Consider the following 22021-nt stretch of genomic DNA (forward strand, 5'->3'; position numbering starts at 1 on the left):
ATATATATATTGCTATAGCTTCAAATATATTATGTTATAACCCAAATAAATTATATTATAACCTCAAATATATGCTGGTATAACACCAAATATATCATGTTATAACTCCAAATAAATGTTATAACTCTAAATATATTATGTGACTTCTGCAAAATTTTTCACGACAATAGACAAAAGGTGTAGTATCGCGTACGAAGCAATTCGATACGGAGAATTGCGATAACAAATAACTGTAAATTACAAAGACTTTATCGATAGGAATTTCATATACATAACATTAGTTTTTGACACTATGTATTGGATTATATTCACAATTTGATCCGACTCAAAAATCACAAATTACAATTTTACGGACCCCTACATAAAAAAAATAACGGAGGGGAAAACTATTCGATTTTTCTTTTTCCGAAACAGAAAAACAGAAGAGGGGATTGGATTATTTACTTCAGCTTTTTAGTCCTTGGTCCCGCATAGCCTGCCAAGCCAAACCACAGCCGCTAGTTCCAGAGTTCTCGAGCAAAAAACCATGAGTCCGGATTCAAAACACATTTTCATCGTATATACAAAAAAAGTTAGCATATTAACCAGCCTCCCGAGTAGTATGGTGAACCATTTCTACAAAAGTCTGTCGGGATTCTCGTCTAGACCATCTTTTCCATTGTTTCCAACGGGTTCGTCTGAATCGGACACATTTGACTCGCAATTCTGGATGTTAAAACTGTTTGAAAGCAGATGTTCTTGGATAATCTGGAAAAAACTTGTGCGTTAGATAACCCACAAGTTCTACAACTAAGATGACAAAGTACACAAATATTTGATTAAGAAAACGCACCTGCTCATCTACTTCATTGCCATCGGAATGGAATAAAATGGGTTGACAACGCTTATCTTCATTCATTAAGCTCGAATTCTGAAAGTGGGCAATGAGGGCTGACCTTCCCTGAATGCGAGCATATGCCAAGGATGCTACTTTCTCACTATTAAATTTTTCCCACTTCTTGCCATTAAAAGCCTATTTAAAAGAAACCAAAATATTGATATTAAATTACTGTACGAAGTGATCGAGGGAGAATGATAGTAAACAATGTTCTATTTTTTGGTCGGGTAAAGCTGGAAAGTCCCATACATGCAAGGGGAAGAGGAAAGTCATATAGCCTGTAGGTGAGAATCGAAGTCTTGTCACAACTACAAGGGTAAAAGGGAAGTCTTCAACCACTAGACCAACCCATGTTCTCGCCAGCTAAAAACCTAAAATGATGTTTTTTTATTACATGGTAGGCTGAAGGGCTACATGAGAATTGAACTCAGGACCTGGTCCGAGAAAGACGGTATTTGCTCCAACTGAGACAAGATTCGATTATCTAAAACAAGGTTAAAGGAAGAGCAATGTATGTAAAAAGAAAGGTCCTGCAGTGAAACATAATTCGCTAGTTAGTTTGCCTTTTGGATTCGTGATTCGTTCAATATGATTCAAAAATAGCCTAAAACCGATCATAATTCACTTTTTTCGATTCGAGATTCGCAAGTCAATTAGCAAATATGCGACACTAGTCCTGCTTAGACATAAACTCACGATACACTCAGAAAACACCAGCTAGGTAAGAATTTGCCAAAACTTCAGCTGAGGACACTGAATAGAAAGCATAGCATTGGGAAAAATGAGAAAGCCTCAAAAAGCACAAAGTAGTACCTTATAGAATGGGATGATGTGCGATGGAGACAGCATATTGATAAACGCGTAACCTACATTACACTTGTTCTGCGAATAAAAACAATTCTAGAAACAATTAGCTCGAGAAAATCAACAACTCTCATTGCAACTGAATCTAAAATGGAGTTTTTCTCTTCTTGTCGAAGTTACCTTGAAATCAATGGGTAGATAGATAAAATCATAAGTGCCTTTGTGATTTTCATCGATAGCGGTTAATAACATCTTTGAGGTATACCTAGATGCAAGACGGAACAAAATTTGTTAAACTAATAGGAAAGAAGAGTTCATAATAAGATTGCATCTAATAACGAGCATAAATGCCATCCTTACTTGTTTGGAATATTTTTTATCATCAACGTTGTCCTGGTATCTTCACCACTTGCAATCTTCTCCAAGTCTAATTGAAAGTGCCTTTTGCTATCAACCTGATTTACATTATTTTCAAACCGTCGACTTCGAATTCGCTCAGACTCTAAGCCAACAACTTGCCCAGGATATAAACCATTACCAAGAAATACAGGACTAAGTCTTGGTGAAGACATGATCCTAAAACTAGGGGAATTACTTTCAGACATGTTCCCCGCAATGCTACCATGTAGTGTGGATCGAGGACCAACATTCATCATGTAACTGCCATTGTTAGGAACTCGGGTTACACTCCCAAAACCACCATGGTTCACATATGATGTCTCTGGTGATTCTGGAAAGAAGCCAAAGTGCCTTTCTAGATGATGAATACCAGAAGGAGCAGATCCAACATGCTGCTGATAATGCTGGGTTGAGCTTACGTAGGGCCCATGACGACCAGAATATGGAAACCCATGCCGATGTCCATTGGACAAGAGGGGATTTCCCGATTGGGCTGTCCAGGCAGTTGACTTTGAATTTTCTAAAACGGTTTTGGGACTCCCCCAAAGAAACTGGGGTCCAGATAAAGTCTCAATGGTAGATCCATTTGAAGTGGATCCACAAAACGATGATATGGAGCCAGATAACTGGCTCCCTAACTTCAGCCCAGGAAGTGAATGTGAAGGCTGTAAATTGGCTCTCTGCTCAGAACTACTGCCAAACAATTGCTCAACATGGCTTCCCCTGCCGAAGTCTTTGCCAATCGGTGCAAGTTTCGGTGAAACAGATGCTTGAGAATGCAGAATTGATGCCAATCCAGGAAGATGGCTGTTTGTTGTTGTAGGGCTCATTGTCCTGTATCCGGGGGATTTGCTAAAAGTGTGCATTGAATTGTTTTCAACAGGACTGCTCAACTGCTGTAGCCAACCGCCTGTCATCAGAACACAAAATTATAGTACCGACAGCTTTAGGGTGGTCATTAGTATGCAACCTATTCAAGAGAGGTTAGTTATATGATGTTACCAGGAGGGGAGTTGTTTATTGGAGAACCAACAAGCTGCCGAAATCGTGATTCTTCAGGCTCAAGCTCATGATTCAATTGCAACATCAAGCTGGGATTACAAGTAAAGAAAGTGCTAGATATCAAGGCCTCCATATGTTGAATAGGATGCTACGAATATGTAATGAAGATTATTGCATGCAGCATTTCTCAACTTTTCGCAAACAAGATCATAGTTATTAAACGAACCAAAAGGCCATAAGGTTAAACATAAAATAATTAGTTGAACTAAAAAGATAAACATGTTTCATTAGATTAGTAAACAGAGATGTTTAGACATGGTCATCGTCTCGTGTTATGCAAACTACATGCCTCATGGGTCATGTCATGGCAGGTGCAACAATAATGGATCAGGTCGGGTTGAGCTCAAGTTGACCAAACAATCGCCCGTGAAACGACACGATACGAGCACATGGGCCGTGCAACGGGCAAAGGACAAATATCTTTTTTATTTACTTCTCCGGAACTTGATTATAAAAAAAGTAGGAGAGTGCCATTTTCCCAAAATAGCCACTACGGGGGTTGGCAGGCCATGCTGTGCAAGCCATGAGCGAGACATGCTCATGCCACATGCCAGCATGGCCTGTTCCAATGTCTACATACATAATATGTGAAATTTCATGGTCATGAAAGCCTTGAAAGGGGGCAAGAAGTAAGAATAAAAGTTACACACTTTCGACGTGTACCACCAGGGCGACTGGGTTCAAGCTTTATGCGTTTTCCAGCTATGTCACTCCTATTCAATGCACTGAGTGCCGCCTCTGCATGTCTCACATCATAGAATTCAATAAACTTATGATGCTTCTTATGCGGTGTTTCCCTTATCTGTATCAGGAAAACGAAGAAAACTATGTTAGACCGAAGAATCATACTCTCTCGCTTCCAACAACAAGGTCCCATTGGCATTATAGACACTATTTATCAATCAATTTTAATATATTTGATTTGATTCTTAAATCTATGAATCAAAAGATAGTCATATTGGATATTGTTTGATTCATCCCAAAGATCTGATAAACTTAAAACACAAATAAGTGAGAATTTGATCACCTCTTTGACCTCTCCATAAACCCCAAAAATCTGACGCAGTTCCTCATTTGAAACTGATGGATCCAGATTAAAGACCACTAGTGTTCCCTGATTGATATCCTTCTCGGATGGGTTATCCTAAATAAATTAATGAAAGAATTATTTCAAAATGGAAAATTGGTTATCAAAGCAAGTATGCAGAAACATTCAAGAAACATTCTGTAAAACCTTAGGAATAGAAAAGTGTATGTCAAGTTTCCTCCGGCGCAATGGCTTATTCTGTAAACCCCGCATGGCTGCTCTCGCATCACGAATGTCGTAATAAGAAATCATCACAAAGCCTCTGTGCTTGCATGCTGTATACAGAGTTCGGATGTTGCCGTATTGCTGTTCCATAACAGAAGACAAAGAAAAGCAAATATAAGTATCTACCAGGTTCGCAAAATCACATTGCTAGCCGACTTTCCTGTGGACCCATAATCAAAAACAAAAACGAAAGACAAAGAAGATAACTTCATTCGGAATCACAATTTTTTTATAAGTTCCACGAAAAATACTGTCCAAACAAACCAATAAAAGCACAAAGAAATAGTCCCAAGAACAAATGGGGTGAAAATTTAATAAGTGAGTAAGTAATAATATATTTTACGGGAAAGTGAAAAAAATGGGTGGTGAGATGAAAAGGTAAGTTAAATGTGCAGATGAAAACAGGAATGGGAAAACTTCAATGGACGGATTCAAAAGGAAAATGAACTCGTATGCAAGGGAAAATAATAACCACACCACCCAATAGGAAGCAAAATAGAAAAGCACATGGGTGTTGGTCCAAGTTTAAAGGGGACTAAAGTAGTCCAATAGTTTTATACGCAATTAGATAAGCATTGACGGTAACAAAAACTTCATACATTACGTATTAACATAAAAATCAGTAAATTATACAAACACTTATTCTTAACTACATAAATAATAACATAAACGTCCGTCAGTCATTCAAAACACATATTCTTATCTACATAAAAAGAAAAGGCAATAATACGATTAAGGAAAAGCACATTCCCACGAATCTACTATAGATCGCTATCTTATTCGGAAAACAAAGCATTAGAAACAAAGCTTTTTTCATTATTCATGAGAAGTATAACAAGTCCTAAACTGCACAAAACACTGATTTACCTCGAAAAGACTTCTTAATTCAGAGTCCTCAACATTGCTATTTATATTACGAACAAATAGTGTTCGAGAAGGGTGTTCTCCGTATGGATGTTCTCCAGCAATAGTTCCCATACCATTTGGAGGGCCATAATGAAGCATTCCATTACTAGTTATGCCATCAGAGAGACTGACCATCGACATATCTAAGCTCAAGTTATCCTGGACATCATTTTCTAACTCCATACCTCCCAAATTACCAAAAACATCACCCTCCCCCAAATCATCTATTTGGTTACTCACGGTATTAAAATCATAATCATTTGCTATATCAGCAAAGAGTTCGTCTTCATCGCCAGGTAAAAGAAAGCCAATTGTGTGCTTTACAATATCATTGTCAAGTAAATCGTTTCCCTCAACAACTAGGTCCCCGTTATTCAAGTTTTTCCCGCCATCATCAGCAGCTTGCCGCCCATTCCCAGGATCATTGATGCTTACTGCATGTCAGCACTGAGATCAGACTTCATATACAGAAAAGAGAACAATGGGGTGCTCTTTGTGAAAAAAAGCTTACACTTTTCATGAGGAAGAACAGGCAATGAGCTCGAGAATAAGGATGCGTCACTTGAGGTATGATACAACGAGTTGGAACCCTTATTCCACATACTAGTTCCCGTTTCTAGTGACTTACATGCTGTTGGAATCTTCCAAGAGCCTAGCATAACCCAATAGCAAAAGTTAAACAAGTGACAATCATTGAAATTTTCAAGCATGTAAAACGTTTCGAATTTCACCTAAAACGGAATCTTCAGCACCCTGACCCATTGTATAACTCTGCCAATCAAAAAGACTCTGTTATCAATTTAAAATACCAGCAGTAAAAAAGAAGCCATTATCTCTTGGAGCTCACCAAATTAGGCTATCGTGATTGGATTATCAATGAATTAGAAATTGGAACTTTAATTACAAGCAGTCTCACAAAAATTACCATACATATGAGTAAGGCAAACAATAATGTCCTCTATAGTACTCAGAGAAAAAACAACTGAAGCATGTGAACATACTGAACAAGCTAATTTTCTTTCTCATACTTTCTCCATCCTGAAATACTCGCTACATTACGGTTATAAACACTATTTATCGTTCAAGCTTATTTCTATATTGCGACTAATGTGTAAGAAAAAATACAAGTGGGATCTTGTTTGAATCATTTAACATAGTTCAATATATAAATGATCAAAATAACACATTGAATTGCGTAAAAAATCAAATGTAGCAATAACAATGTAACGGAGGAAGTATATAAACATGGAAAAAACCATCGTAAAGATTCATAAAACACAACTTTCTTTGACATCTCATAATCTTCCAAATTCTCTCATCTTTTTCTCTCTTTCTCCCTCCTCTATTATGTTTATTGTTGATGTTATCAAGTAGTACAACACTTGATCAAACCCTAATTTCTCACACAATTTCCTCTATTCCCTAAAACCATAAACAAATGTGGTTAAATCCAGCCATATACTATTACTACTCCCTCCTATTCAACCTACTTGTCCCATTTATCTTTTACACGCTTGCCGAAACAATATTTAAACCCTTAATATCTCTAATTGTGCAACAAGTAGAAAGAATAGGAGGGAGTATAATACATCTATAAAACACCATGGAAGATCATCTCATGTCTCTTGAAGCTTGCATGAACATAGTATTATTAGAGACCACAAAAATTACACCATAACATCAATTTAGAAAACATAAGAAAGATTATATCTTTTAACAAAAATCAATAACAATTTCATGATACCATGTTTGCACCGACACTAGTTGACCGTAATGAAAAATCTACCAAGGAAAGACCATTTGAGCATGAAAGTAGTATAGTAGTTTGTATGCAAAGTCAAAGAAGATAACTTGACTCAAAAAAGCACCAACATTACAGCTTACAAGGAAAGGCATATGGCTTATAGGCTAAAACTCCTCAACTAATCACATTCTTAAAACAAAAATCATGGATTATTTTTTGCATAAAAAAAGCATCAAGTTTATTTTATTTATTTCGCAGACATAGCTGGGTGTAGCCTACATTAAATAAATCCCAACAATAATTGTTATAGTTATTAGAATATGGAGTAATTGATAATTTATGATATAAAAAGTTAATACATCAAATAAACCTAAATTAAAAACTGAATTAATTCATTATTCATAGTCAATTCATTTCCAAACAACAACCCAGAAATTGAAAAGGAATTTGATAAATGCCCAGAATCAAAAAGTTGAAGAACTTACATTACAAATTAAACATTCAATAATTTAAAGTAAAAAACAAAAAAGAAAGAGAAAATTACCCAAAAAGGGTCAACGAAGTTGAAAGCTGGTGCGAAAGTTGAAGAGCATTTACATGCAGAAAACAAATGGAGGAATTTACACACGAAACACAAAAGAAAACCCAATAAAAGTGATCTTCTTGAACAGGAGACAACAAGGAAAAGAGAGCCGTAAAGAAAGAGAATTTCCTGTGGGTTTTTAAAATTAAAAATTAAAAATTGACAAAAATAACAAGAAAAAAAATTAAAATTTTTGGACTAATGGGTTAAAATTATCTTAACTTTGTGGATTGATTCTCTAAGGAGAATTGCTTTTGAGTTGAAATTAAAATTATTAGTATAATTGGAGGAACACACACACGAAAGAAAGAGAAGGAGAGTGAGAAAGGGGGGTTTAATGTGAGAGAGAGACGTGAGTAAACTAGAGAATGATTGAAGAGAGGAGAGAGAAGAACAAATGGTGGGGTTATTAACTCTTTTTAATTTCTTTTGGCGTCCGTCTTTAACTTAAACGCAAATTTTTTTGAGAGACCATCTCTAATTGGGCCGATTATTATATATTTTATAAAATTTTATAAGTAGACATTAAGAATGATGTAAGTAAATATTTAAGATATTGAAAGTAGGCATTAAGGATACGGTGAGTAAGTATTAAAAACAATGCAAGTAAGCATTTAGAATACGGTAAGTAGACATTAATCTTTGATGGGTTGGGTTTAAGATACGTCTCTCAAAGAGATGGTCTCTCAATGGACTAGCTGTAACATACTCCCTCCTATCCTACCCATTAGTCCCACTTATTTTTTTTCACTATTCACTTATCACTTTTAATTTGTATTTTATTCTTAGTCTATAAGTTAAAACATAGTCTTATAAGATCTTGTTTAATTCGTCTCAATACAAAGATTATTAATATTATTTTTTTAAAATTTAGAATAATTAGGGATATTAAATGTTAAAATATTATCTCGACAAGTGTGAAAAACTAAATGAGACTAATGGGTTGAATAGGAGGTAGTAAAACACTAACACAAAAACTTAGACGAGACCGTCGCAAGTTAAGACGAAGTGTGGGCCCAGCCCATTTCACACGCGTGTAACAACATTTCATTTTTCAGAGCATTTATCAAATTTGACCTTAAAAGTATCAATTTTGAAAATTGATACCTTTAAGGTCAAAATTGAAACCTTAGATTAAAATTGAAATATGCCTAAAAAATGAAAAAAAAGGCCCAGTTGTTATACGCGCAAATTAGGCCCGCACAAATTGACGGTTTCATAATGAGGCTGTCTCGTCCAAGACCAGCTAAAACACTAATTATTGTGAGTGGCGGTCTCTCTAGTGGGTTGATTCATAAGTTTTTTAAATAAAAAAGGAAAATATAGTGTAATTACAAACTTACTTTGTAAGGTTTTAGGATATCTCAAATATGTATTTAGGATACGTTAAGTAGGGATTCACAATATCTCAAGTTTTTAAACATGTTGAAGTTATGTATTGTAGGTATTTAGGTTAGTTATTTGTTGTAAGGATTTAGGTTATGTGATGTAGGTGTTTAGGTTATTTGTTGTAGGTGTTTTTGTTATGTGATCTAGGTATTTTTGTTATGTGCAGTAGGTGTTTAGATTATTTGTCGTGTGTGTTTATATTATGTGTTGTAGGTGTTTAAGGTATTTGGTGTAAGAGTTTATGTTATTGTAGTAGGTGTTTTGTGAAATGCGTGTGCGTAGTAAGTGTTTTTTTCAAATGAATTGGGTATTACCGTATTTCGAATTTTAATTTATTTTGACATAAATTGTTAGTTAGATCAGTGATCAAATTTTAGTTAATTTGTTGTTTGAAACAATATGTTATTATGAATCATCTATTTTTCAACAAGTTCTTCATTTCAGCGGGTTCAAAATCAATTGTTTTAATTAGCTATTATTCCTTCCGTTTTCATATGTTTTTCTCAAATTGAAGTTACGAATTTTAGTATCAAACTTTGACTATGATTTCTCATCATCTATATGAAAAAACATATTCATATGGGATCTTGATAGATTTCTCTCAATATGTACTTTCTAAATATTAATTTTATTAAAATTTTTTAAAAAACTCAAAATTAAATTTATTTGACTTTTAAGTTTGCATTGGCATATGCAAAAAAAAAAAAGCAAATGAAAACAGAAAGAGTAATTGTTTGTAAAACACGTTATTATCACACATTCTTATTTAAAATAGTCTTACAGTAATAAAGTTTTAAATTAAGTTACATTGCCCATCCGAATTATTTAAAACATTTTTTTTTTTGGTATTTAAAATTAAATACTCTTATTAGTTATTTGACGTTTAACATATTATTTTAGATATTAAAAGGATATATTAAATGTTAAGACATTCATTTTAACTATTTAAACTAGTCACATTAAATGAAAAATTAGTTGTTTTTCATCTACTTTAAATCCAAGTTACTATTGAAACTACAAAAGTGAGGATTTTATGGCTAAACATGAGATTGTGGTAATTTATAACTCAAAATGATAATTGGGAGTTCACAAAACAAGTTTACCCAAAATTCTGACGTGACATTATATTTTCAACATGCTATCTGCAAATAAAAGACATAAAAAAAAATTCGTTAAATTCTTATAATTTTTCTTAATATATTCCTTTTATAAAAATTGCATCTAAAAATGATAGCATATTTGAAAAATGATTATTACATTAATATAATTTGAAAATTTTTATGGGGCCGATTTTATTAAGTAATTCCTCTAGATTTCAATAGTTGCAACACTTCATCGAAAAATCTTAATTGGCACATACTTTTTTATGTATAATGTAAAACACAGTCAAGTGAGATCTTATTTGATTTATTTTTATATGCATTTTTCATTAAATTAATTTTTTAAAATTTTTTATCATATAAAATTAAAAATAATAAAGATTAATTTTATGTATTGGAAAGCAAGAAAAACAGAAATATAACACTTATTAAAAATCAGAAGTTGGCTGGATAAATGACAATGGACAATGGAGATTCTGAATTTGTTGAGGCAGTAAGGAAAAAAGAGATGGGAAAACCATTAAAAATTATATACTTACATATTATGTCCAAGAGTTGCATCACAATGGTCCCTTCCCCATTTTACAAGGTTTGTACAAGTTATAAAAGCATTGCCAACACAATCCTCAAAAAGTTCAACACTTGAACCATAACACAGACCGAGTGTCGGATGCCATATATTCACAATTTGATCCGACTCAGAAATTGCAAAAACGAAAACAATTCTTCAGACCCCAACACGAAAAATATTGCCGGGAAAACTAATGAACCTACAGGCCGACACAAGTTTTTTTTCGAAAACAGATATTCAGAAAAGGGATCCGATTATTTACTTCCAGCTCTTCAGCCGTTGGTTGGTTCCGCATATCCTGTCTAACCGCCCATATATCCTGTCAAACCGCCCATAACCACTGTTGTTTGGGTTTCAGAGCTTTCAAGCAAAAAACTATGAGTCCGGATCCAAAACACAATATAGTTATACTGACGCTCCTTCGCCTTTTAGGAGCAACCTCTTCCTAGTTTGTACACTTCATCATATATACAAGAAAGTTAGAACAAATTAACCAGCCTGTCGAGTAGTCATGGTTAACCACTTCTATAAAAGACTGTCGGAATTCTCTTCTAGACCATCTTTTCCATTGTTTCTGGAGGTTTCGCCTGACTCCGACTCATTTGGCGGACAAATCTGGATGTTAAAACTATTTGAAGGCAGATTTTCTTGGATGATCTGGGAAAAACTTGTGCATTAGATTACTTCGTAATATATGCCAAAGCTCGGCGACATGATAAACTCTATAAGCTTCACAATTTAGGAAATATTCGCTTAAGGAAACGCACCTGTTCATCAACTTCATTGCCTTCGGAATGGAATAAAATGGGTCGACAACGCTTATCTTCATTCATCAAGCTAGAATTTTGAAAGTGGGCGATAAGGGCTGGCCTTCCTTGGATGCGAGCATATGCCAAGGAAGCCACTTTCTCGCTATTGAATTTTTCCCACTTCTTGCCATTAAAAGCCTGTTCAAAAGAAAAAAAAAATCAAAATTTTATATTAATTTACGTGACGTTTAGAGAATGATCGAACTTTGCGAGTAATACCCTTTCTTTTCAGCAGTTTTATTAATGTTAAATGAAGAGAAAAAATGTATGTCAAGAATAAAAGTCCAGCTTAGACATAAAAATTCGGGATTCACTCTCGAAAAGCACCAACATGATAAAATGTCGAAGCTTCAGCTAAGGTCCCTAAACTAGCCTTTAAAGGCAGGTGTTACCTCATAAAACGGGATGATAAGCAATGGAGACATCATATTGATAAACGCATAACCTACGTTACACTTGTTCTGCAAACACAAACAATTGAGAAACAATTAGCTCGAGAAAATCAACAAAGTTCTCATTGTAACCGAATCTTAATGCAGATTTGCTCTTGCCTCTTTCTGCCAACATCATTACCTTAAAATCAATAGGTAGATAGATAAAATCATAAGTGCCTTTGTGATTTTCATCGATAGCAGCTAATAACATTTTTGAGGTATACCTAGAGACATCAAACAAAATTTGTCAAAATGATCGGAAAGAAGACTTCATCATATATTTGCATCTAATTGTGATCATCATACCCAGTATATCCCGCTCATAGAATCTATGATCGTGGTCTGGGAGGTTGGATGGCGACAGACCATACCCTTATCAAACGAGATAAGGAGGTTGGAGTCAATGAGAGCCTCGGCTTGAGATATAATTGCATCTAATAAAGAGCATAAATGTCATTCATACTTGTTTGGAATATTTTTTATCATCAAAGTTGTCCGGGTATCTTCACCATTTGCAATCTTCTCCAAATCTAATTGAAATTGTTTTTTGCTATCAACCTGATTTATATTATTTTCAATCCGTCGACTGCGATTGCGTTCAGAATCTAAGCCAGCAACTTGCCCAGGGTATGGACCATTACCAAGAAATACAGGACTAAGCCTTGGTGAAGACATGATCCTAAAACTAGGGGAATTACTTTCAGGCATATTCCCTCCAATGCCACCATGTAAAGCCGATCGAGGACCAACATTCATCATGTAACTGCCATTGTTAGGAGCTCGGTTTACACTCCTAAAACCACCATGGTTCATATATGATGTCTCTGGTGATTCTGGAAAGAAGCCAAAATGCCTTTCTAGATGATGGAAACCAGAAGGAGCGGATCCAACATGCTGCTGATAATGCTGGGTTGAGCTTAAAAATGGGCCATGATGACTAGAATATGGAAACCCATGCCGATGACCATTTGACAAGAGGGGATTTCCCGAGTGGGCTGGCCACGCAGTTGACTTTGAATTTTCTGAAACGGTCTTGGGACTCCCCCAAAGAAACTGAGGTCCAGATAAAGTCTCAATGGTAGATCCATTTGAAGTGGATGCACCAAATGATGATATGGAGCCAGATAACTGTCCCCCTGACTTAAGCTCGGGAAATGAATGGGGAGGCTGTAAATTGGCTCTATTCTCAGAACTACTGCCAAACAATTGCTCAACATGGGTTCCCCTGCCGAAGTCTTTGCCAATCGGTGCAAGTTTTGGTGAGACAGATGCTTGAGAATTCAAAATTGATGCCAATCCAGGAAGATGGCTGTTTGTCGTTGTAGGGCTCATCGTCCTGTATCCAGGGGATCTGCTAAAAGTGTGCATTGAATTGTTTTTAACGGGACTGTTCAATTGCTGTAGCCACCCACCTGCCATCGAAACAACATATTAGCTTCATAGTACTGACAGCAGTAAAATGATCATTAAGTTGGTACGTAATGGACAATAGGCGAGCAACATGACATTACCCGGAGGAGAGTTGTTTATCGGGGAACCAATGAGTTGCCGAAATCGAGATTCTTCAGGCTCAACATCTTGATTCAGTTGCAACAGCAAGCTGGCATTACAAATAGAGTAAGTGAGTTTTTTTCATGTACTCAATACACATTGTGATAAGACGAGCTTGAATAGGTCAAAATGAAGCAGTGTCATCAACAGTCAAAAAATGCAACTTGATGCAGTCATTCCATTAGAATCGAGAGTTTAAACCATCCTAGATCAATACTCAAAAGCTTAAGATAAAGCTCCCTCTCCAAAGGCAATAAGGTCACTGAGGCAATAGTTCAAACGCAAGCAACCCACCATGTAATTCCAAACAGACTTCAATTACAGGGCAGAGAGGTAGAGTTACGGAGAACGTGTTAGGAAATCTTTTCTTCTTTAACGAAGCACATCAAATTCAAAAGATTAGCCAAAGCGCTAGATATCAACGCCTCCATATGTTGAATGAATGTTATGAATATTTAATGAAGATTTATGCATGGTGGCATTACTCAACTTTTCGTAACCAAGGCTTTGTAGTTATTAAAAAGAACCACAAAGCCATGACACCCTACAATGGGTATAAAAACAAAAATTACGCACTTTCGTCGTGTACCACCAGGACGACTAGGTTCAAGCTTTATGCGTTTTCCAGCTATGTCACTCCTATTCAATGCCCTGAGTGCCGCCTCTGCAGCTCTCACATCATAGAATTCGATGAACTTATGATGCTTCTTATGCGGTGTCTCCCTTATCTGTATCAGAAAAAAAAGTAAACATTGTTAGCATACGGAAGAATCATAGATAATCAACTTAATGCACAAATAAGAGAGTTTGATCACCTCTTTGACTTCTCCATAAGCCCCAAAAATCAGGCGCAGTTCCTCGTTGGAAACCGATGGATCCAGATTAAAGACCACTAGTGTTCCCTGATTGATATCCTTCTCAGATGGGTTATCCTAAACAGATAAATATAATCGTCATTTTGAGTCATAAAATGGTTACCAAAGCAAATACGCAGAAACATTCAAGAAACAATCTCTAAAACCTTAGGAATGGAAAAGTGTATGTCAAGTTTCCTCCGCCGCAATGGCTTATTCTGTAAACCCCGCATGGCTGCTCTCGCATCGCGAATGTCGTAATAAGAAATCATCACAAAGCCTCTGTGCTTGCATGCTGTATACAGAGTTCGGATATTGCCATATTGCTGTTGAATACCAGATAACAAAGAAAAGAAAATATCAGTATATATAGGTTTGCATAATCACATCGCATACCAACTATCCTGCTAACCCAAAAACAACGACAAAAACAAAGAAGCTAATTTCAATCGAAATTCATAAATCAAAGAAAAAATATTATCCAAAAAAACCAATAAAAGCATTAGTTAATGTAGACCGGTGGATAACACAATCAAACCAACACCAGATAACAAATACTAAAAGGTACAGTAGATGAAGTCATGGATCTAGACACTTTAGGGAGTCTACCAATAAGAGAAAACATATACATGGTTATGCACAATGCCACATTAGTAGACAACATATACGGGAAACAAGAACCACACCCAGTGTCACATGAATCGCTAATCTCCTCGAAAATCGCGAATCGAAAAAGGCGATTTATGATCGGTTTTGAGCTATTCTAGGAAAATTTTGAGTGAATCTCGAATTCAAAAAAAAAAAAAATCAGCTAGCGAATCATGTTACACTGACCACACCACCCAACAAGAAGCAAACATCGCTAGAAAGGTAAACAATGATAGTTTCTTAAACAATTTCAAAAATCCCTGAAAGGGAGTTAATTTTATTAAAAAGAAAATGCCTACATGGAATGGCACATGGATATTAGTCCAAGTTTAAAGGTCAACTAAAGTAATCCACTAGTTCTATGATAAGATAAGCATTGAAAATTTGACACATTTACTTCATAGATTAAATAATAAATCCAGTCAATTATTCAAACACATATTCTTATCTCATAAGCACATATTTGATACTTCACCAATCAAGAATAGATTTCTATATCATTGGAAAAAAAAAAAAAAAACATTCACAAGCTTTTTTCATTATCCATTAAAGGAAGTATAACAAGTATTAAACCACACACAACATAAATTTACCTCGAAAAGGCTTCTTAATTCAGAGTCCTCGACATTGCTATTTATATTACGAACAAATAAAGTCCGAGAAGGGTGTTCCCCATACGGATGTTCTCCAGCAATAGTTCCCATACCATTTGGAGGGCCATAATGAATCATTCCGTTACCAATCATGCCATCAGAGAGGCTGACCATCGACATATCTAAGCTCAAGTTATCCTGAACATCATTTTCTAGCTCCATACCTCCCAAATTATCAAAAACATCACCATCCCCTAAATCATCCATTTGGTTAGTCACAGTAGTAAAATCATAATCATTTGCTATATCAGCAAAGAGTTCATCTTCATCGCCAGGTAAAACAAAGCCGACTGTATGGTTTATGATATCATCGTCAAGTAAATCATTTCCTTCGACATCTGGGTCCACTTGATTCAAGCTTTCTGTGGCATCATCAATAGCTTTCCGGCCATTTTCAGGATCATTGATGCTTACTGCATATAATAAGTGATATCAGACTCCAGATGCAGAAAAGAGAACACTGTTGTGCTTTTTGTGCAAAGAAGCTTACACTTTTCATGAGGAAGGACGGGCAAAGAGCTCGAGAATAATGATACATCACTTGAGGTATGATACATAGAGTTGGGACGCCTATTCCACGCACTAGTTCCCATTTCCAGAGGCTTAAGTGTTGTTGGAATCTTCCAAGGGCCTAGAAATCCATTAACAAAAATTAAACAGGAGACGATCAATATAAATTTTCAGACAAGTCAATGTTTCAAACTTTTACCTAAAACGGAATCTTCAGCACGCTGACCCATCGTACAATAAACTGTATGCCAATCAAAAGCAGTTTGTTAGGAACTTGAGATTTTTACAATAACAGCAGTAAAGAAATAAAATAACTCTATTTTTTGCTCACTACTTAGGCTATCGAATGAAACAAAACATGTTCCGAAACTTGTGATTCAAAATCACGGAGTAATAGTTATTCTAACATGTTAGTCATTATAGTCTTATAGTTAGTATGTATTAAGTTCTAAAAGGTATATTATAAGCTTTAATTTAAATATAAACATGAATTACTATGACAAAATGAATATTTTTCAAATTAATAATTCACATTGCGATGTCCGCAAAACAAGTCTAAACCCGCGGGGTGTCGCATCTGCAACATCAAGACTACTACAGCAATCATGACAACATCCACGATTATTTTCAACAGGCTGTCATGATTGGAATGATCAATAAATAAGCACTGGAACTCTAATTACGTGCAGTCTCACAAAATTGCTCATATCTCAAGTCTCTTAACTATTAAACAGCAATCAAACACCCTAGAAGTTTATCTCCAGTCTCTTGAAGCTCCCACTCTTCAGCAAGACCAGCCAATGGAGGCAAGACTACTTCAGTAGGATGATGCAAGATGTGAACGAAGATTTGTCTGGTTTTAATCATCAAAAGGGGGTGAAACACTTGGTTTTACGCCAAATTTGGAACTTTCCGAATTTAATGGCCAGAATGTACAAAATTGGATCAAGAAAAGTAGTAAGTATTTAATTATAGGCGTCTAGTTGTCTAACATATCAAATGTTTATGAGATGGTCTGAATTTGAACTTCATTTAAATGCCAGATTCAAGAATATATGCTTAAAAAATTCAATAATTCTTGTAAGTAGATTCTTTAGATAATTAATTGGATAGTCGGATTGACTTGAGGAATTACATCTTTTTTGGTTCAAGAGAATCATGATTGACCCAAGGACTATATTTCAGACAATTTTATTGAGGTTTAACCTTTGGAGCCCTTTGTTGAAGCATTTAAGCCTAGTACTATTATGTTGGGATTCAATGAAATGGAGGAAGTAGGGGGATCAATGGAGGCATTATGTATCGTTCACCAGGATACCAAAAGGGAAGGAGAGGAAATGGCGAGATTGGAATTGAAGGAGATAACTTCCTATCATTCTACACGAAACATATCTTTACGACATTGAAACGATCTTGAAAGAAAACATCTCAATCTCATCTCCCCTCCCCTCCTTTTCTCTTCCCTCCCCTTCTTCCCCTACTAATCTAGAGCTTAAGCTGTTGTAGAGTTTGCTATATTACAGCAAGAAACAATAGATCAATTGACCCCTAAACACAATAAAATCCATTCATTTTTAACCTATATAGAACTTTCCCAATGCTAAACTACCCTACATCTCAGAATAAGTCTTCCCAATATTAAAGACCAGCCAAATATATAGAAAAAGCAATAGCAATTCAACAGAACTTCCTCTAGAACATCAAAACAACATCCATAGCTACAAAAAATAAGCAAACAATATAAAGATCATATCTTCAAACAAATTCAATAGCAAATACCATAATTGCATCTACTTATTAACACCCATCATGATCACCATACAGATTAGCAAAAACCGACTCGAGTTGACTTTGTCTGTACAGTTACAGATAAACTGCAATATTCATTGTCAATTTACCTACAGGCTACAGGAGAATGCTAAATTGCAGATTAGAAAGCCTAAAACTTAAAGTAAGGGGCACCATCTGTGCCATTTGAGTAAGAAAACTAATAATTTAGTATATGCAAAGTCAAACAAGATAACTTAACTGAAAAACTCCCAACATTACAAGTCTTTTAATTCTAAGGAAAGATAGATGGCTGAAAAACCTAAACAAATCACATAAAACAAATCTTACTCCATCATTCTGAATACATCATGGATTATTTTTTGCATTATCAACTAAGTTTTTTATTTTTATTTTTTTATTTTGTACTTTAAAATAAAAAATGAAAAAAAGGAATGGTAACTGCCCAAAAAAATATATTTTACTCTGGTTTTCGACGATAAAACCTAACAATAATTGTAATGAGAATTTTTTACTAAAAAATTAATTTAAAAAAAAAAAAAAACTAACTAAAAACTAAAATAATTCAGGGTCAATTCATTTGCAAAGAAAAACCCAGAAATTAAATACAATATGCTAAATTCCCAGAATCATAAAGTTGAAGAGTTTACATTAAAAATCAAACATTCGATTAATCAAGAAGAAATCAGAAAATTACCCAAAAAGGTCAACGAAAATGGAAGCTGATGAAGTTAGTAAGACTGCATACAAATGGGAGAAAGTTGAAGATCATTTACATGCAGAAAACAAACGGAAATTCCATGAATAAAATCCCAATAAAAGTGATCTTCTTAAACAGGAGACACAGGAAAAAGAGAGACGTGAAGAAAGAAAATATCTAGGGGTTTTTTAATAAAAATTAAAATTGACAAGAAAAATAAATGAAGAAATTCGGATTAATGAGTAAATTAGATAAAATTGGTTCTCCCACTAAAATTTAAAATGTAAGGTATAATTGGAGGAAGAGAATGAGAGAAAAACAGTTTGAATAGAGAGACGTGAGTTGAGACTAGAGAATGATTGATGAAAGCAGAAAATAGAGATAAAATGGTGGACTTATTAACTCTTTTTAATTTTCCTTTGGCGTCCGTCTTCATATTTGGAATATACTCATATACTCTGTTAGACATTTACACAATTACAGAACTCCTTAAAAATTGTGGCACTTTTTATTTTAATTTGTCTATTTAGTTCTGTAATACTTTTATTTTAAATTGTGTTTACACTATTTTTTGAATTCTTATCTATATATTTTTTTATTTATCTTAGTATTAATTTTATAAAGTAATTTAGTGATTTCTACTAATTTCTTATTATTTATGCTAATTATTAATATTGCAATTTCTTAGGATTAAAGATCATTATTTATTATGAGTATTTAATTTTGGAGAGAAAATTATTTATTTCTAGCAAAATTTGATATACATTGTAGCACCTTCATAATTAGGTCCAATTTTAAAAAGGATTTTCAAGGAAAAAATGAACCAAATTCTAATCATATGAGCATTACCGTCAATCTACTTCTATTAAATAAATGTTAGGCTAAAAAACCGTAAAATAAATTAGTAAAATTAAACCAACTAAACAAGTTTTACAACTTAAGGAAGTTTAAATTGAGACATGACTACTAATAAAACTAATTTTCTAGGTGAACATCATTCCACGATCCCCACATGATTAATGACCTGCAAAAATAAAAATGTAAGAAAGAAAATGGAAAAACTCCCAAAATAAAAAAAATTGAGTAATTTCAACTCCATCTTGTTAAATAATTAAGTTTAAAAATAGTTTAGGAAAAATAATATACAGTTGAGTTAAAAATCAATTCAGTAAACAATATAATCTCACATAAACAATTAATTAATTTTATATTTAATGATGACAAAGACATATTCAATCAATAATTTGAGGAAACGAGAACGCCAATAGGTTGATTTTTTACCCTTATACCTGCTTTATTTAGAGGTCGCCATCTCAAATAATTCTAGGCCAACAGAGTAGTTTGATGTAACCCTAGTGTGTACACCCACCCCTGCTACTTGTATCAAAACAAATAAAAGAAGACCAGAAATCATATTAGGTATCAGAAATAAAACACGTGGGCAACTATACTAACCAAATAGGCCAACCTGTTCAACCCCCTTATACTTTAATCACAACATGTATAAGAGCTTCAACTTCCACTTTAAGTAATTTAATATATTTTTTGAACTGTGATTTAATATATTTTAGTAATTAATTGTGAACATAAAATCATATAATCCAACATATATTATATATTTTATTTTATGTTCATAAAATTTTTCAATAAAAAAAATCTCTAAAATATCCAATTTTAATCTCATTTGCCAAATTACCATTTTAACATCAATTGATAGCAATATAAATTAATATCATAAATATTTCTTTCTTAAATTTAAACGCATTTAAATTCGTCATTAAAAAAGTAATAATATGAATTATAATTAGTAGTAAAGAAAATGATATTAAATATACCATAATTTAAATAATAATATACTCCTATAATATAAAACAAAATTATTAATCTCATTATACAAAAAATCGATATTGAGAATTACCTTGTGAAATGAGTCTAGAATATTAACATACGCTTTTATTAGTCTTCGTCTACAAATTTAACATCTAAAATGAAATTATTGTTTATAACTTCTAGATACGAAATGACTAAGATGAAACTCATAATGGGTGTAAAGAGAAAAAAATGATTAATAAGAGAAAATGAGTTAGAAAGAGAAGGAGAAAGAAAATGATTAAATTTTATTCTATATTTCCGCTTGACTTTGCCCACATTGAATATTTTTTCACTGCCTTTTCGGAGAGATCGTTTTCATAAGAGACGGCTCTTCAGACTTAGACCTAACATTAAAAAAAAAAGAAAAAAACCTAAAAAATTTGACGTTTGCGTTTGATCCTATTTGGAGTTGGTGTTACAACCTATTAAAGTTGGTATTATAACCTATTAAAGTTGGTATTTGGAGTTGGTGTTATAACATATTAAAGTTGGTATTATAACCTATTTGGAGATACCAAATTTAATAAGTTATAATACCAACTCTAACAGATTATAATACCAACTTCAATAAATTATAACACCAACTCCAAATAGAATTACATAGTGCGCGTTTTTCTGATAGTTTTTTTTCTAAGTAATAATAAACTGACTCATTTAAGACGCGTCTACAATCTCAATTAAGAATTTGTGATTATTTCTATCCCTCTATTCCAAGTTTAAAATTTGATCAATTAACACGCTTTTCTCTTTTCCCCTGGGCTTTATACATCAAAAATCACTGAAGTTATTATTATTATTATTGATGTTAAACTTTAGCAAGTTATTGTGCATTGATTTATTTTGGTTTATCGGTGGGAGATTTTTGTATTTTTATTAGTATTTACTTTGTCTATACATATTAATAAAAATGTTGAAAAATAACAAATATTACCTTTAGGGAGTATTGAAAAATCATATATATTAATCATATATACATATTAATAAAAATGTTGGAAAATGACAAATATTATCCTTAAGAAGTCTTGAAAAATATATACATAATAATAAAAATATTGAAAAATGCCAAATGTCATCCTTAGATAACCTTGACAAATAAAATTATTTAAGTGGCTAATAGTTGATTTCATGAAAATATTTACCTATTTAAAATTTGTTTTTTTAATAAATTGAAGCTAAATTAGGCAAAGTATTTTATAATTTATTATAAGAATTCTATATGTCTAACCTAGAACTTGATACGTTTAATAAAATAAAAAAAGTGATATATGTGATAAATAATTTTTTAAGAATCAATATCTATTTTTTGTTTTAAAAATCATGTATTCGAATTTCGATAAATTTAATCATAATAATATATACTTCTATTATTCTTTGAAATTATAGTTTTATATATTTCATACCAAAATTCGTGATTGCACGAGTTTTTATACTAGTTTAATATATTATGTTTCTAAA

At 33.6% G+C, this 22021-nt stretch overlaps 2 protein-coding genes across 2 annotated transcripts; both read right to left on the reverse strand.

The window, feature by feature from the left end:
• Positions 1-227: 227 nt before the first annotated feature.
• LOC130815042 (protein MEI2-like 5) lies at positions 228-8098 on the reverse strand. The gene is made up of 13 exons (XM_057681375.1): positions 7649-8098; positions 6092-6131; positions 5872-6012; positions 5322-5794; positions 4377-4535; positions 4170-4286; positions 3793-3944; positions 3083-3171; positions 2042-2990; positions 1862-1946; positions 1691-1759; positions 833-1012; positions 228-747 (listed from the first exon to the last, which is right to left on the reverse strand). Exons 2-13 carry the CDS (start codon positions 6120-6122, stop codon positions 616-618), a joined length of 2577 nt encoding a protein of 858 aa, XP_057537358.1. The 5' UTR covers positions 6123-6131; positions 7649-8098; the 3' UTR covers positions 228-615.
• A 2491-nt stretch (positions 8099-10589) lies between these two features.
• LOC130815043 (protein MEI2-like 5) lies at positions 10590-19048 on the reverse strand. Its single transcript, XM_057681376.1, has 13 exons — positions 18692-19048; positions 16406-16447; positions 16187-16327; positions 15637-16109; positions 14563-14721; positions 14357-14473; positions 14118-14269; positions 13502-13590; positions 12454-13402; positions 12130-12214; positions 11949-12017; positions 11515-11694; positions 10590-11404 (listed from the first exon to the last, which is right to left on the reverse strand). The coding sequence occupies exons 2-13, from the start codon at positions 16434-16436 to the stop codon at positions 11273-11275; spliced, it is 2577 nt and encodes an 858-aa protein (XP_057537359.1). The 5' UTR covers positions 16437-16447; positions 18692-19048; the 3' UTR covers positions 10590-11272.
• Between the last annotated feature and the right edge of the window lie 2973 nt (positions 19049-22021).

The sequence above is a fragment of the Amaranthus tricolor genome, chromosome 6 (assembly GCF_026212465.1).
Source record: "Amaranthus tricolor cultivar Red isolate AtriRed21 chromosome 6, ASM2621246v1, whole genome shotgun sequence".
In the NCBI taxonomy this organism is placed as follows: Eukaryota; Viridiplantae; Streptophyta; class Magnoliopsida; order Caryophyllales; family Amaranthaceae; genus Amaranthus; species Amaranthus tricolor.

Coding starts and splice junctions, on each gene's coding strand:
- LOC130815043 (XM_057681376.1), bottom strand. CDS start 16,436: ATGGGTCAGCGTGCTGAAGATTCCGTTTTAG. Junction 16,328..16,405: donor TGCTGAAGATTCCGTTTTAG/GTAAAAGTTTGA, acceptor ATGGATTTCTAG/GCCCTTGGAAGATTCCAACA. Junction 11,695..11,948: donor TTATCATCCCGTTTTATGAG/GTAACACCTGCC, acceptor TCTTTTGAACAG/GCTTTTAATGGCAAGAAGTG.
- LOC130815042 (XM_057681375.1), bottom strand. CDS start 6,122: ATGGGTCAGGGTGCTGAAGATTCCGTTTTAG. Junction 5,795..5,871: donor TGTTCTTCCTCATGAAAAGT/GTAAGCTTTTTT, acceptor GCTGACATGCAG/TAAGCATCAATGATCCTGGG. Junction 748..832: donor GCAATGAAGTAGATGAGCAG/GTGCGTTTTCTT, acceptor AGTTTTTTCCAG/ATTATCCAAGAACATCTGCT.